The sequence below is a fragment of the Aethalodelphis obliquidens genome, unplaced genomic scaffold (assembly GCF_003676395.1).
Source record: "Aethalodelphis obliquidens isolate GAN/ISIS:26980383/991018 unplaced genomic scaffold, ASM367639v1 scaffold41, whole genome shotgun sequence".
NCBI lineage: Eukaryota > Metazoa > Chordata > Mammalia > Artiodactyla > Delphinidae > Aethalodelphis > Aethalodelphis obliquidens.
In genome coordinates, this window is record NW_020837985.1 from 11376449 (window position 1) to 11389398 (window position 12950).

The following is a 12950-nucleotide window of genomic DNA, read 5'->3' on the forward strand; positions in this document are numbered from 1 at the left end:
TTTGTAACCATGACTACCAACTGGTTTAGATTTTTATCATCCCCCAAAGGAACTCCATAGCCATTAGCGGTCCCTCCCACTTGGCTCCCCTACCTTCTCACACTCCTCTGGCTTACATCGCCACTAATTTCTCTTTCTAGGTTTCCCTGGGTTTTTTTGACATTTCATATAAAACACGTACAGTATGTGTAGTCTTTTGCCCTGACTTCTTTCACTTAACATACTGTTATCAAGGTTCATTCAAGTTGCTTTTTATTGCTGAATAATACTCCATTTTACAATATACCACATTTTATATGTCCACTTATCAGTTGAGGACTTTGGGGTTGTTTCTACTTTGGGGCTATTATGACTAATACTGCTGTGAACACACATTTTTGCATGAATATATGTTTTCATTTTCTTGGGTATTACCTAGGAATGGATTTGCCAGGTCATATGGTAACTCTTTGTTCAGCATTTTTGAGGAGCTACTACGTGGTTTTCCGAAGTGGCTGGACCATTTTACATTGCCACCAGAAAGTTGTAAGGGTTTCAATATCTCTGCAATCTTACCAACACTTGATATTGCTTATCTCTTTGATTACTGCTATCCTAGGGAGTATGTTCGTGGTATTTCATTGTGTTTTTTGTTTGCATTTCCATAATAACTAATAATGTCGAGCTTCTTTTCTTGGGCTTACTTTCTGTTTTTCTTAGAGAGAAATGCCTATTCAAATCATTTATCCTTTCAAAATTAGGTTATGTGTCCTTTTATTATTGAGCTGTGAGAGTTCTTCATGTATTATGAATACAAGTTGCTTATCAGGTAATAGGATTTCAAAATATTTTCTTCTGTTTTGTGGGCTGTATTTTGACTTTTTTGATGGTATTTTTGTGGCACAATAGTTTTAAATTTTGACTTGGTCCAATTTGACTGTTTTTTCATTTGTGCTTTTGGTATCTTAGCTAAGAAATCATTATGTAATACAGGATCATGAAAATTTACTTTCACGTTTTCTTTCAAGAGTTTTACAGTTTTAGCTCTTACATTTAGGTCTCTGATCCATTTTGATATAATTTTTGTGTATTTTGGGCCCATCTTATTTTTTTGATGTGGATATTCATTTGTTACAGCACCATTTGTTAGAGACTATTTGAAAATCAATTGACTATAATGGATAACTGGGCTCTCAATTCTATTTCATTGATCTTTATGTCTACCTTTTAAGGCAGTACCATACATTCTCCATTATTATAGCTTTATAGTAAGTTTTGAAATGAGAACATACCAGTCTTCCAACTTCGTTCTTCTTTCTTGAGATAGTTCTGGCTAAACTAGGCTCTCTGTAACTACTGGTTGATTGAGTTGTAAATAATAATGTCCATATATCAGTTACGTGCCATTTTAATTTTATTATAAATATTTCACTTGGAAAGTATGCACAGCAGAAGGAGATATGGCTGACTGTAGAAAATTCTAGTTTAGGGGAAAAATACGGTTTTTTTTTTCTTTTTACAACAATTTATTGATAAATTTTCATTTCAACAAACTCAAGTCTTGTTTTATGAATTTAACTATTTTCCTTACCTTTTTTTTTTTCCTATTAAAAATTATTTGCTTCATGTCCTGAATTCTTTGTTATCTTCTGTCTTTTGTGTAGGACTATAATGATGAAATCAGGCAAGCACAGCTCCAGGAATTAACATATTTGAATGGTGGTTCAGAAAATGCAGATGTACCAGTTGTTCGAGGGAAACCTACCTTGCGTACAAGAGGTGTACCAACCCCAGCAATAACCAGGTAGGTGTGATTAATTGACTTACCTGTTTGTTGTTAGAACAGGGTACGATGGCAACAGTTTTAATGTTTCCTTTTTTAACGGGCAAGCGACTTTACCAGTGTATTGGTACAAAGCCTATAGGAATACATTCAGGCAATATGGTGTCGTATTAAGAGGATTCACTGTGGACTGAGGTATTCCTGGCCTTAAATATTACCTGTACCACTTACTAGCTAATGACTGTAGATAAGTTTATTTAATCACCCTCATGTTATTAATCCCCTAATTCTTTGAATGTAAGTCATAGCTTTGATGCACAAATGGAGATAGTGGAAGCTTGTGTTTTCCCAGTGAGCGCAGACAGTACCAGGCTAGTTCATTGCCGCATCTCCAGTGTTGAGCAGTGTCAGGTACCAGGTGAGTGTCCCGATGCTCGTTGTCCTTTTATGCCGTGTAAATGCTCTGTGGTATCTGAAACTCCGAAGCTTGTCCAGGCACACCGAATTTTTATTTCTGTCTCGGAATCACGACTGCTTTTATCATGAAAAATATGTTAATGAATTCGTAAGTCAATTGAAGCAAACTATAAATTGAGACGTGACTCTCAAACTTATTTGAAAATTATTTTTAATTTTTGCATTTTTGCCCCCAGAAGAACTCAGTGGAAATTAGTAACACAGACTTTTTTTCACTGGTGACTGTATATATTTTTTCAGGTAGAGTTTTGCATGAAATAATTTAAAATAGGTTTCTTCCATTTATCCAAGTTCCTTTGGAGGAATAAAGAGTGAGTCCCCCTGCTGAGTGCTGATCGACTCGCTGTCAGAGCAGTTACAGACAGGTGTTATTGCAATGTAAAAGGAACACAGATCTGGGCATGGTACCAGGTGGGTTTTCTCTGTAAAAAACAGGCTAATAATAATAGGATTGCTGATGATGATTTAATGAAATAATTTATGTAGCTGTTCAGTAAACGGTAAATCTCTATCATTTCCATTTCTCCTGTTAAATAATTTACTTGCAATCATAGGAAATTACGTATTTGCTATATTCGTTTCCAGTGGCTGTTACAATGAATTACCACAAATTTGGTGGCTTTAAGCAATAGAAATTGGTCATAGTTCTGGAGGCTAGATGTCTGAAATCAGCTTTACTAGGCTAAAATCAAGGTACTGACCGCTGTTCCCCCTGGAGGCTGTAGGGGGGACGTCGTGGTGACGCTCCCAGCTTCTGGTGCCTGTAGGCGGTCCTTGACTTGAGGCCATCGCACTCTGCTCTGTCTCCTTCTTAGCGCTGCCTTCTCGCATCTCCAGTTGCCTCCCTCACATGGGGATGCATGGGACTGTATTTGGAGTCCACCTGGGTGACCCAGGGTAGTGTTTCCATCTCAGGATTCTCGACCTAACGTCACATCTGCAAAGGCCCTTTTCTCTAAATCAGGCAACATTCACAGAACGGATATCCCTTGGATAGAGAATATAGATAATAGAGCACGTGCAGTGCCACCATTTAGGGGATGCCCTGTTCCTTAGACCAGGTCTTCCATTTTTGCTGAAGGTAACTTCTAATCTAGTTGTCTCATTTTCAGTTAAGTTGAAAATGTTATGTTATGAATCGACAAGGAAGGCAGAAACTTTCTGTTTTGAGGGAGTGTAGTATCTGGAGAGATACCTCCATCTGCCCAGGTGAAAAATTATTCCTCTTGGTGGCAGCCTATACCCTGCTTGCCATTTTGAGCTTTTCCATTGCTTTGGTAGTGGGTATTTTGGGATGGAATTACCGTTCAGGTCACACTTCAGACCCAGTGGTTCGCCTGTGGAGCAGTGGCTAGTTCGTGCTGATCCAACACCTGACGTGGGGCACTTCCGCTCCCCACGTGCCAAGGAGCCAGGCACCGCCTCCTTCCCTCCATGTGATTGTGGGCTGGCGTGGCACCAGATCGTTCAAATACTCTGTTTTCTACAGTGTGAAATTCATGTTCCTCTAAGAGGCATTCAGTTGCCCTTCTGTACTTTCTCTTAAGACCTCTCTCCCAGTTGGTCTTTGTTCATTACTTTGCCAGGTTTCCTGCTTTAGCGCCTGCCTCCCCCCGGCACCGCCACTGGGTTAAAGGGTGTGCTCTGCCCTTCCAAACCTTTGTTCACACTGCTCCTGTGTCTGCAAGTCTGTGGTTCCGCTCTCTAACCCTCTCACCTGTTTAAGTCCTACTTGTCTTTACATCCCGAACTGAAACTTCCTTTAACAGACACTCACATCGTGCCTACTACTGACTGAGTGCTTTCCGCGCACATTACAGATATTAACTAGGTTAAGCCTCATAACAGCCCTGTGAGGCGGGCACTGTTTTGCTGAAGTCACCATTTCACAGATGAGGAAACCAAGGCCAGAGGAGTCAGTTACTTGCTCCAGTCACTCAGCTGGGGATTTTTAGAGCCTGGCTGGAATGCAGGCAGTCTGGTTCCAGAAACCATGCCTCTCCCTGTCTTTGATCCTTCCCTTCTGTTTTTATCCAGAATCTTTTTTTTTTTTTTTCTTCCACTCATTCTCCCCTTGCAGTTTTTCCATAGAATTTTCATTCTGTCACTTTTCTTATATATTAGTTACAGCACAATTAATACAAACTACGATGAAAAGACATATTTTTACTACTTTTTCTCATCAGATCACATATAGTAACTTGCTAAGTTAATGTCCATCTACCAGAAGAAAAATAAATTAATATGGAAAATAATTAGGATAGAAAATTACAAAAATCCTAAGGGTGAGATTAATACACAAAAAGGTACATGTTATTTTGTAGGGTTGGCAAAATTGGTCTTTAGATTATGCTTTGAGCTTTCTAGTGGCCAAAGCGGAGGAAAATATGGTTTTAGAATTCACAGCATCTAAATGGCTAAAAACAGTCAAAAACAAAAGGCAAATGCACTTATTGCAGCCTAGCGCTTTCTGGTCCTGGGACCACTGGACGGTCATAGGTAGATCCTCGCTACACTCAGTCCCTCAGTAAGTCATTTTGATTTTAGCTCTGAAATAAGCCTTAAACCTATTTTTCTTTGATCGCCTTTTCCACCCTGCACTCCAGCCAGACTGGTCTCCCTTCTGTTCCTTGAACAGGCCGAGCTCGTTCCTTTCCCTGTCCTTTGCCTTCACTCCTCCTCCTTGGCAGGCCTGTCTGCAGTTGCCTGCCTGCCCCTCAGCATCCTGTTCTCAACACACACAGGCACCATGTCAGAGAAGCCTTTGCTGGTTGCCTTGTTTGAAGTGGCCGCCCCCATAACCCAGAAGCCGGCCCACAACACCCTTCTTGGTTACATGGTAGCACTTATCAAACTGAATTTACCTTTCTGACTTGTTCACTTTTTCATTGGTTACCCCTCAGTATTATGTAAAACCTTAAAGGTACTTGTGTCCCTAATGTTTGGCATATAGGAATCACTCAGTAAATACATGTTGAGTGAATACAGTACAATCGCAAATTCTTTAGACTCTTTTGATCAAGTGTTGACCATTTACAACATTTTTTGTTAGGGTAGTTCTTGTCTGTCACGTGACTAGATTACCAGGGGATTAGCTTTTTGGGAATGGTCACATGGACAGCACCACTTTGGAATTTCACAGCAGAACAAGTCATTACTGGAATCTTCATGAATGTTCCCCACTGGTATCACTTCAGGGTAGCTTTCTGCTGAAAGATGTAAATGATCTAAAAGTAAATCCTGCAGAAGGGAGAAATAAGTATTTTAATAAAACCTTTTCATTCAGTTTCAAATGAGAGGACTAAACTTACTCCTTTTTAACTTAGGAGATAAGGAAGTGTCTTTACTTCCGTTCTGCCCTGTGCAGCCCTGTGGTACGTCACCTCCCTAACTCCCCACACGGACCCCAGCAGAGAACACATCAGGGAAGATTAGGACTGACGCCACTCCAGGCAAACTCTCTGTTTAGCTCTGTGGTTTTCCCCGTAGGGTCTCCACCGCATATATTGCCTGCTGCCCTGGTGGTCTGGGCTGCACAGTTTTGAGCCCCCAAGGATGCTCCCTTCCTTTCCCCTCTTCAGAACAGCTGGCTAGTTCTGTGTTGCTTCTCCACTGGCCTTGTCTGGCCCATCTGGCCCTTTCCCCAAGTAGCAGGCAGTGTTCTCTCCCTGCATGTGTTACCAGAAAGAGCAGGAAGAAAAAGTGAACAAAGCAGATGAAGCCTGTCTTTCTAAGTAGTACGTATGCATTCACCAGCGTTGGGTGCCGAACGTGGTGGTTTTGTTTCAACCTAGGACATAAGGCTGACCCATTCACGCGGCTTTTATCAGCTTTCATCAGATGGGGAAAATTTTCAGCTACAGTTTCTTTAAAGAGTTTGCCTTCCCCTTATCTCTTCTTTTCTTGGACTGCAACCCCATGTTAGATCTTATGATTGCACTTCCCAGACTGTATGCCAGGGCGCTGGGATGCTGCCTCACGCTCACAGGGCTGCCATGGAGAGTTTAAATTTCATGGGACCACTGCAGTAACCGGCAGCTTTCAGACACTGCATGAAACTATCAGCTTAAGTTAATCATTTATTGTTTTAACACTAGGTCATGCCCCACTGATTTCAGTGACATCGTATCTTTGTAAAACCGGCATCTCAGCAGCTGCTGTGATAAATATTAGGTAGCCACAGTTGCTCTGCCTGTTGGGCAGAGCACGTGACTTCCCCAAACCAGGGGATCAGATGGGACTCGGTCACTCTCATTTTCTCATCCACACAGATTTTCACATGGTACCTATTCTCTTTTTAAAATGGATTATGAATAGTATCACAGACGCTAAAGATTGTGTTAATGACAGAAAATGATCCATTCTTCTCCGCAGTATGTGAGAAATGTTATCAGGAAAGCTGAATAGTTAATATATGGGCCATAAATATTTCACCAGCATATGATATGATTTATATTATTCTACCAATCTCTATTAAAAAGCCCTTCTTTATCATTAAGAAAAGGCTGGATATAGGAAAATGGTATTTCTTTTTCTACTAGCCAAAATTATAAGAATTTCCAATTTTAAAAACCCATTAATTTGGGATGTTATGTAAACTATATGATTGCCTCCTGGATTTACCTTCTGAGGACCTTGTACCACCTGACCTGTCAGAACAGTCACTCTCCTCTCCTTCCTTCCAACTCTGTGTCTACTGTCCGTGCCTTTCTTAAAACCCTGACAGTGGTTGACCACACACGTGCCCCGCGCCCCGGGCAGACACTAGAGGACTTTCCTTGGACACGAGCTTCTCTGCTTCTCTTGCCGTGAGACCTGGACTGCCCCTCAGTCCTCAGCATTCACTCCCTTGGGTCCACATGCTCTCTGAGTGTGTGTTAGTGCAGCCACGCTGGGGTTGATTAAGGGGAGGCAAAAGGAGAAAAACGTGTGCTTTCTTTTAAAATCACCTTAATAGGCTTTGGGAAGGCAATAACTGAGGCAAATAATGTGCCAAACAGCGAGAAAACTTCTGACAAGAACTTGTAACTTAAGTGCAGCCTGGAACAGACACGTGAGAAAAGCCGCTGAGCACGGTTCTCCTGCTTACGGTGCATCCGCGCAGCCCGAAGCCGGGTGTGGGTTCCCGGTCCTCCTGTCGACTCCAGTGCCGGCTGAAGGAAGGCTTGGATACCCATCAGGCCAACTGACTTTTCCTAGAATGATGTCAAGCAAGCGCCGCTGTCAGTCTGCAGCCCTGGAGGGTGGAAGGAGCCCAGTGAGTGTTTCCGGTGCAGTGGGCATCTCCTCCCCTGCCCTCCCCTCCCCACCCTGGCTCTTCAGAAGTTTTAATCAATTTTTTTCCTCTTTGGCCATCAGTCAGTTTCTGGTGTTAGGTCATTTAATGTCACACATTTTCCTGAGCTCTTTCCTTGACAAATTGAAGTTGCAGAGATGATGACCAAGTCATTGTCCTGCCATTCTGGGATTTTTAAGGGGAAAGTCAGAGAAACAAGTAGTTATGGCAGAATGGCTGAAACAGAGCACGAGGGTTATGAGGAAAAGTGAAGCGGAAGCAGAAACGATAGCACAGATCATCCTGGATGGGGAGCGTGGGTACAAACACACTTAGGATGAAGGTAAAGTAATAAGGCAGGGTAGTGCCAGAGGGAAGTCATCCTGCGCAGAGGGGCAAAGGCTTGAAAGCAGGAAAAATGGGGCCATCTGCCTGGAGTTAGGGTGTGGTTATGGGAAAATCAGAGTCACCCCCAGCCCCTCCTAGCTGCGTGGTCTCAGGGAACTTCCCTCTCTAAGCCTAGCTTCTTCGTCTGTAAAATGGAGATAGGACGTTGAGCACACATTAATCCATATCCTACTTAATTTTTTAAATGTCCCATCGGAGCCCAGACTGTGGCATGATTCCTTTTCTGACTACTCAAAATGATCCCTCACTAAAAATAGAATTCCTGTAGCACAGATATTTTTTTTTTTTTTTTTGTAGCACAGATATTTGATCAGTCCTTGGGCAAATTGCACATCTCTTCTTCACTCCTTTATTATCAATTTCACCATCATCACAGAGGAAGAAGACTTGTGTGGCATAGTCCCAGAAGGCAGAAGTAAGGCTGATACTTAGAAATGATAAAGGTTTTTGCTATTTTTGTTTATAAGGAAAAAAAGTAAAAACATGCTAACAATCAGAATTGGAAGACAGTGACAGGCTTCAGAGTACGGAGCGAGCTGTCTCTTTTCAGGGGCTACGTCCCTGGATGAAACGGTAAGTTTCTTGTACTTTTAAGAGGGTGGACTCTCTCACACTGTCTTATGTGGTCAACAGTTTTACTAGTAACCAGTTTGTAACTTGTTGGAGAAGAAACAGATTGCATTGGATTTCTTACAGACTGTGTACAATGTAGGATAACGTAACACTTAGTCTTTTTTTTTTTTTTTTTAATTGCATTGAAGGTTGGATGGTTCGCAGAATAAAGAAAAGAGATAACCGACAGGTTTCATAACAAGTCTATAACCTCTGGATCCAAGCTACCCAAGGCAGCACTTGAAATGCAGAGTCTCACTCCCCAGCCTAGATGTACTGATGCAGACTCTGCCCCGAAACCAGGCCCCAGGTGATGTGCGTGCACAGTAACGTGTGAGAGGAGAAGCACGGCCCTAGCACCGCGCTTCAGATGATCTGTAAAGGTGGTGAGACAGAGAGCTGCCAGAGTCTCCTATTCAGAACTTCTAGTCTCCATCAGCCCCGATGGCTTCTTACGTTTGTTCTGAGGGATTATGACCGTAGGCTGCGTTTACCTTTCCCTTCTGTCCAGCTTCTCGTTCCCTTGTCAACCTCTGTCAAGAAAAAAAAAATATCTCAGTGATTAAGCTTTCAGAGAAGTGAAGGAAAGTTGTCACAAGTCTTAGGGATCCTACAGGAAAATAAATTAGCCCTCAGGTCATTAGCGCATCAAGCATGGGTCCTCGGATGGATCTCTGGGAAAGCTTATTCTTACTGTGAGACCGGCTAGACCTTGACACTGGATCCAGCAGGCACCCCCTCTGTGATCAGCTGTAGACCTTTCTCTTCCTGAGGCCCAGGCATCCCCTGTGTTTCCCAGGGTCACCCAGCTGATAATGCTGGAGCTAGCTTGAGCTAATTCCACGAAATTCATTGTTTTATCATATACTTTTGCTTCTCATAAAATATATAGACAGGGCTTCCCTGGTGGCGCAGTGGTTGAGAGTCCGCCTGCCGATGCGGGGGACACGGGTTCGTGCCCCGGTCCGGGAGGATCCCACATGCAGCGGAGCAGCTGGGCCCGTGAGCCATGGCCGCTGAGCCTGCGCGTCCGGAGCCTGCGCTCCGCAACGGGAGGGGCCACAACAGTGAGAGGCCCGCGTACCGCAAAAAAATATATATATAGACAAAGGCCAAACAATGTGGTATATATACCCTTACTCTGTACCACACTGCATCACTGTTGCTACATGTGTGAAACGTACGTAAATGCGCTGCTGCTGAATGGACGACATGAGCACAAATGCGAGATGCACCTTCTGTCCCCTCTCTCTCCTCACCCTTCGGTTAGCAGCCGAAAGGACAGCGTCAGGACAGAGTCCAGGTAGAAATCCACACGGTAATGACCACTTGCTGAGCGCCTGTTTTAGCTTAGGCACTGATGTGGTTGGAAACCTCACAACCGTTCTGCAAGAGCCAGATGTTATTAACTGGACTTGTCGATGGGAAAACCAAGGCTCAGCAGCCCAGTGACGACAGGACTAGATTTGAGTTGGAGTGTGGGTGTGCTGGAACCCACATCACATGCCTTTTCATCATAGCCTAAAACCTCCTATTAATATACAAACTGAATAATTAGTTCCTAATTGACTGAATGCAAGAAGTTATTGATCATCCAAAGCACTCTTTCCATGGAAAAAACTTCTCTCAATTATTTTCATATCTGAGTTTCAAAACCAGAAACCAAGGTCACCCTGCTGAAAAATGCAAACAGAAAGAACCCTTACAGTCACACCCCTTTGCTTATGAAACTTTCTAGTCAGATGTGTTATGTTTCTGCTTTTCCCTTATCCCCGTTCTGAGCGGTGTAGCACCCAATCCTATCAATTTGAATCAACCTTTCAAGTAAAAAATAAGTACGTTCCCATTGATTGTCGTTATAAATGTCATCTCCCAGACACTTTTCTGTTCTCATCCCATGTTATGAGCCCTGCTGTTCAGCTCTACCCTGAACTTCATTTGTAGCGTTGAGTGAGCACGAGGCAGTGCAGCAGGACCTTCACGTTGGCCTGTCACTGCGTCGTGCCTTCCTCTCACCAGAGACCACTTAACGGCAGTACTAAGACCGTGCTGCTCGACACCATTCCCGTGGGATTTGAAACTCTTAAAAACGAATCTTCAAAGTGTCTTTTGTAGACAAGTATCCCGAGCTACATATATCAAATGACTTGTCTAAAATTCTATAACGGATTCTTTAGTATGATTCCATATACCCAGTGGGCACATAGCTTGACAATGTCGATGATGATAAGAAAGAATGGTGAGCTTCTTAAATATAATGTCTTTCCGTGTGGTAAAAGACATGAATTTATTGAAATACTGAATATTTTGTGATCGATATAGTACCTTGGACGGCAGAGATGGGGTATTAGATAAAGAAGCCAGAGGCTTATTTAGTTTGAATACACACAGGTTGACTGAAATATCACAGATGAGTTAGATGTACCATAGGTAGAAACTACTCTTTTCGCTAATCACATTGAAGATTTTTCTAGATGTATAGCAGAGATAAAAAGGTGAGGAAGACTATAGCTATTACAGTGTCTATCAGTACAGCTCAGAGAGACTGAAATTTATCTAAGTTGCTGCTATTCATTGAGTAGCCAATGGGCTAAATACCGTGTATGTCCTGCCATTTTTCCTTCACCATAGTACTAAGAAATGGGTTCTGTATCCCATTTCACAATTGAGGAGACTGTCTTGGAAAGTTCAGACTCTTGATTAGTTTGAATGTTAATTGGAAGGCAGAGGTAAATAAGTACAGTCAGGAAATCGATCTGAATCCAGTGTCCTTGCTCTAGACCACCAGTTTTATTGCACCGATTTTTATGACCTAGTATGAAAACACACACAAAAAAGATCTAACTTACAGTGCTCAAAAAAGGGATAACACAAGTTGCCTAAAGGTGAAAGTCATGGATTTTGACAGTTTTGAGAAGTACCAGTCAGGTTTTGGTAAGGTGTCCCTCCTTTGGGATTTGTCTAATATTTTGCTCACGATTAGCCCAGGGTTATAGGTTTGGGGAACAAAAACCGCAGAGGTAAAAAATAAAATGCTATTTTTATTACATCATATCATGGGAACATACTGTTCACATGACTTACCACTATTAGCTCATGGCTTTTTGTTGCTGAATCATATTCCATTATATGAATGTACCCCAGCTTGCTTATCTGTTCACCTATTGAACAAAGGGCATCTTGGTGGTTTTAGTGACTAATTTCAAAATTTCAGATTTCAGGTATTCATTGCAGCTGTGTAGGAAAGCAGTTGACTTATTAACTTCGTATTCCAAGACCTGTTTCACGTGCTTATTAGTTCTAGTTTATTGTTTGTTCGTATGGTTGCTTTGTTTTGTTTTGATCTGGTTGATTCTTTGGGAATTCTTACATGGAAATGTCACCTGCAGACAAAGTTTTGTTTCTTCCTGCACAATCTTAAAAGTTTTATTTCCTTTTCTTGTCCTATTGAATTAGGTAGGACTTCTAGTACAGTTTTTTTTTTTTTTTTAGAGTGATTTTTTTTTTTTAACATCTTTATTGGGGTATAATTGCTTTACAATGGTGTGTTAGTTTCTGCTTTACAACAAAGTGAATCAGTCATACATAAACATATGTTCCCATATGTCTTCCTCTAGTACAGTTTTAATTGGAGTGGTAAGGCTGGGCATCCTTGCCTTGTTCCCAATCTTAAGGGGAAAGCATTCAGTCTCTCACCGTTCAATATGATGTTAGTTGTAGGTTTTTGTAGATGTTCTTTTTTAACTTGAGTAAACTTACCTCCGTTCCTAGTTTGCCGAGTCTTTATCGTGAATGACGTTGCATTTCATTAAACGCCTTTTCTGCTTTATGTGACCTTACGATTCTTCTTCGTAAGCCTTCTTGGCAGGCTGGTCACATGGATTTTCACTAATGCTGAAGCAGCCTTTCATACCTGGAACAAATCCCATGTGGTCGTGACGTGTTTAATACATTATTAAATTCAATTTGCTGCTGTTTTTGAAGATTTTTGCGTCTTTGTTCATGGGAGATACCGATTTATGGTCCGCTTGCTTGTTTGTTTCATTGTATAATGTCTTTAATGCCTTTTGCTTCCCCTTGGACCACATGTCTCTTCCTCGGGATGTCAGAGACCACCTTGCTCAGCTCCCTGCCACCTTTCCTCGGCCTCTCTGTCTCCCAGCCCCTTGACCAGTTGTGGCTTCCACAGGTGGACTTAGAGAAAAAATCTTGGGAGGCACCTCCTGTGACAGGTCCCCATAAGGGCTCAAGACCAAGTGGAAGCCGGTCACTTCTGTCTTCCCCGGTGGCCCAGGCCAGTCTCAGCCTCTGACTAGTAATGTAGAAATAATTTTCAGGAGGCACGTCCGGTGGCCACCCTCAGAGAATGAGTTAGGAAATGTTTCCTCTGATTTGATTTTCTGGAAGAGAGTGGAA

At 42.3% G+C, this 12950-nt stretch overlaps 1 protein-coding gene across 13 annotated transcripts in view; it reads left to right on the forward strand.

Annotated features, from left to right (window-relative positions):
- The window catches only part of KHDRBS3 (KH RNA binding domain containing, signal transduction associated 3), a 210314-nt gene that overhangs the window by 107953 nt on the left and 89411 nt on the right, over positions 1-12950 (forward strand). For all 13 annotated transcript variants that reach the window (XR_003438399.1, XR_003438398.1, XR_003438400.1 and 10 more), the window contains one exon: positions 1644-1783. Coding sequence is in view for 9 of the 13 variants with exons in the window: in XM_027132538.1 (XP_026988339.1) it covers positions 1644-1783 (140 nt within the window). In the remaining 4 variants the exon portion in view is untranslated. The remainder of the gene's footprint in view (positions 1-1643; positions 1784-12950) is intronic.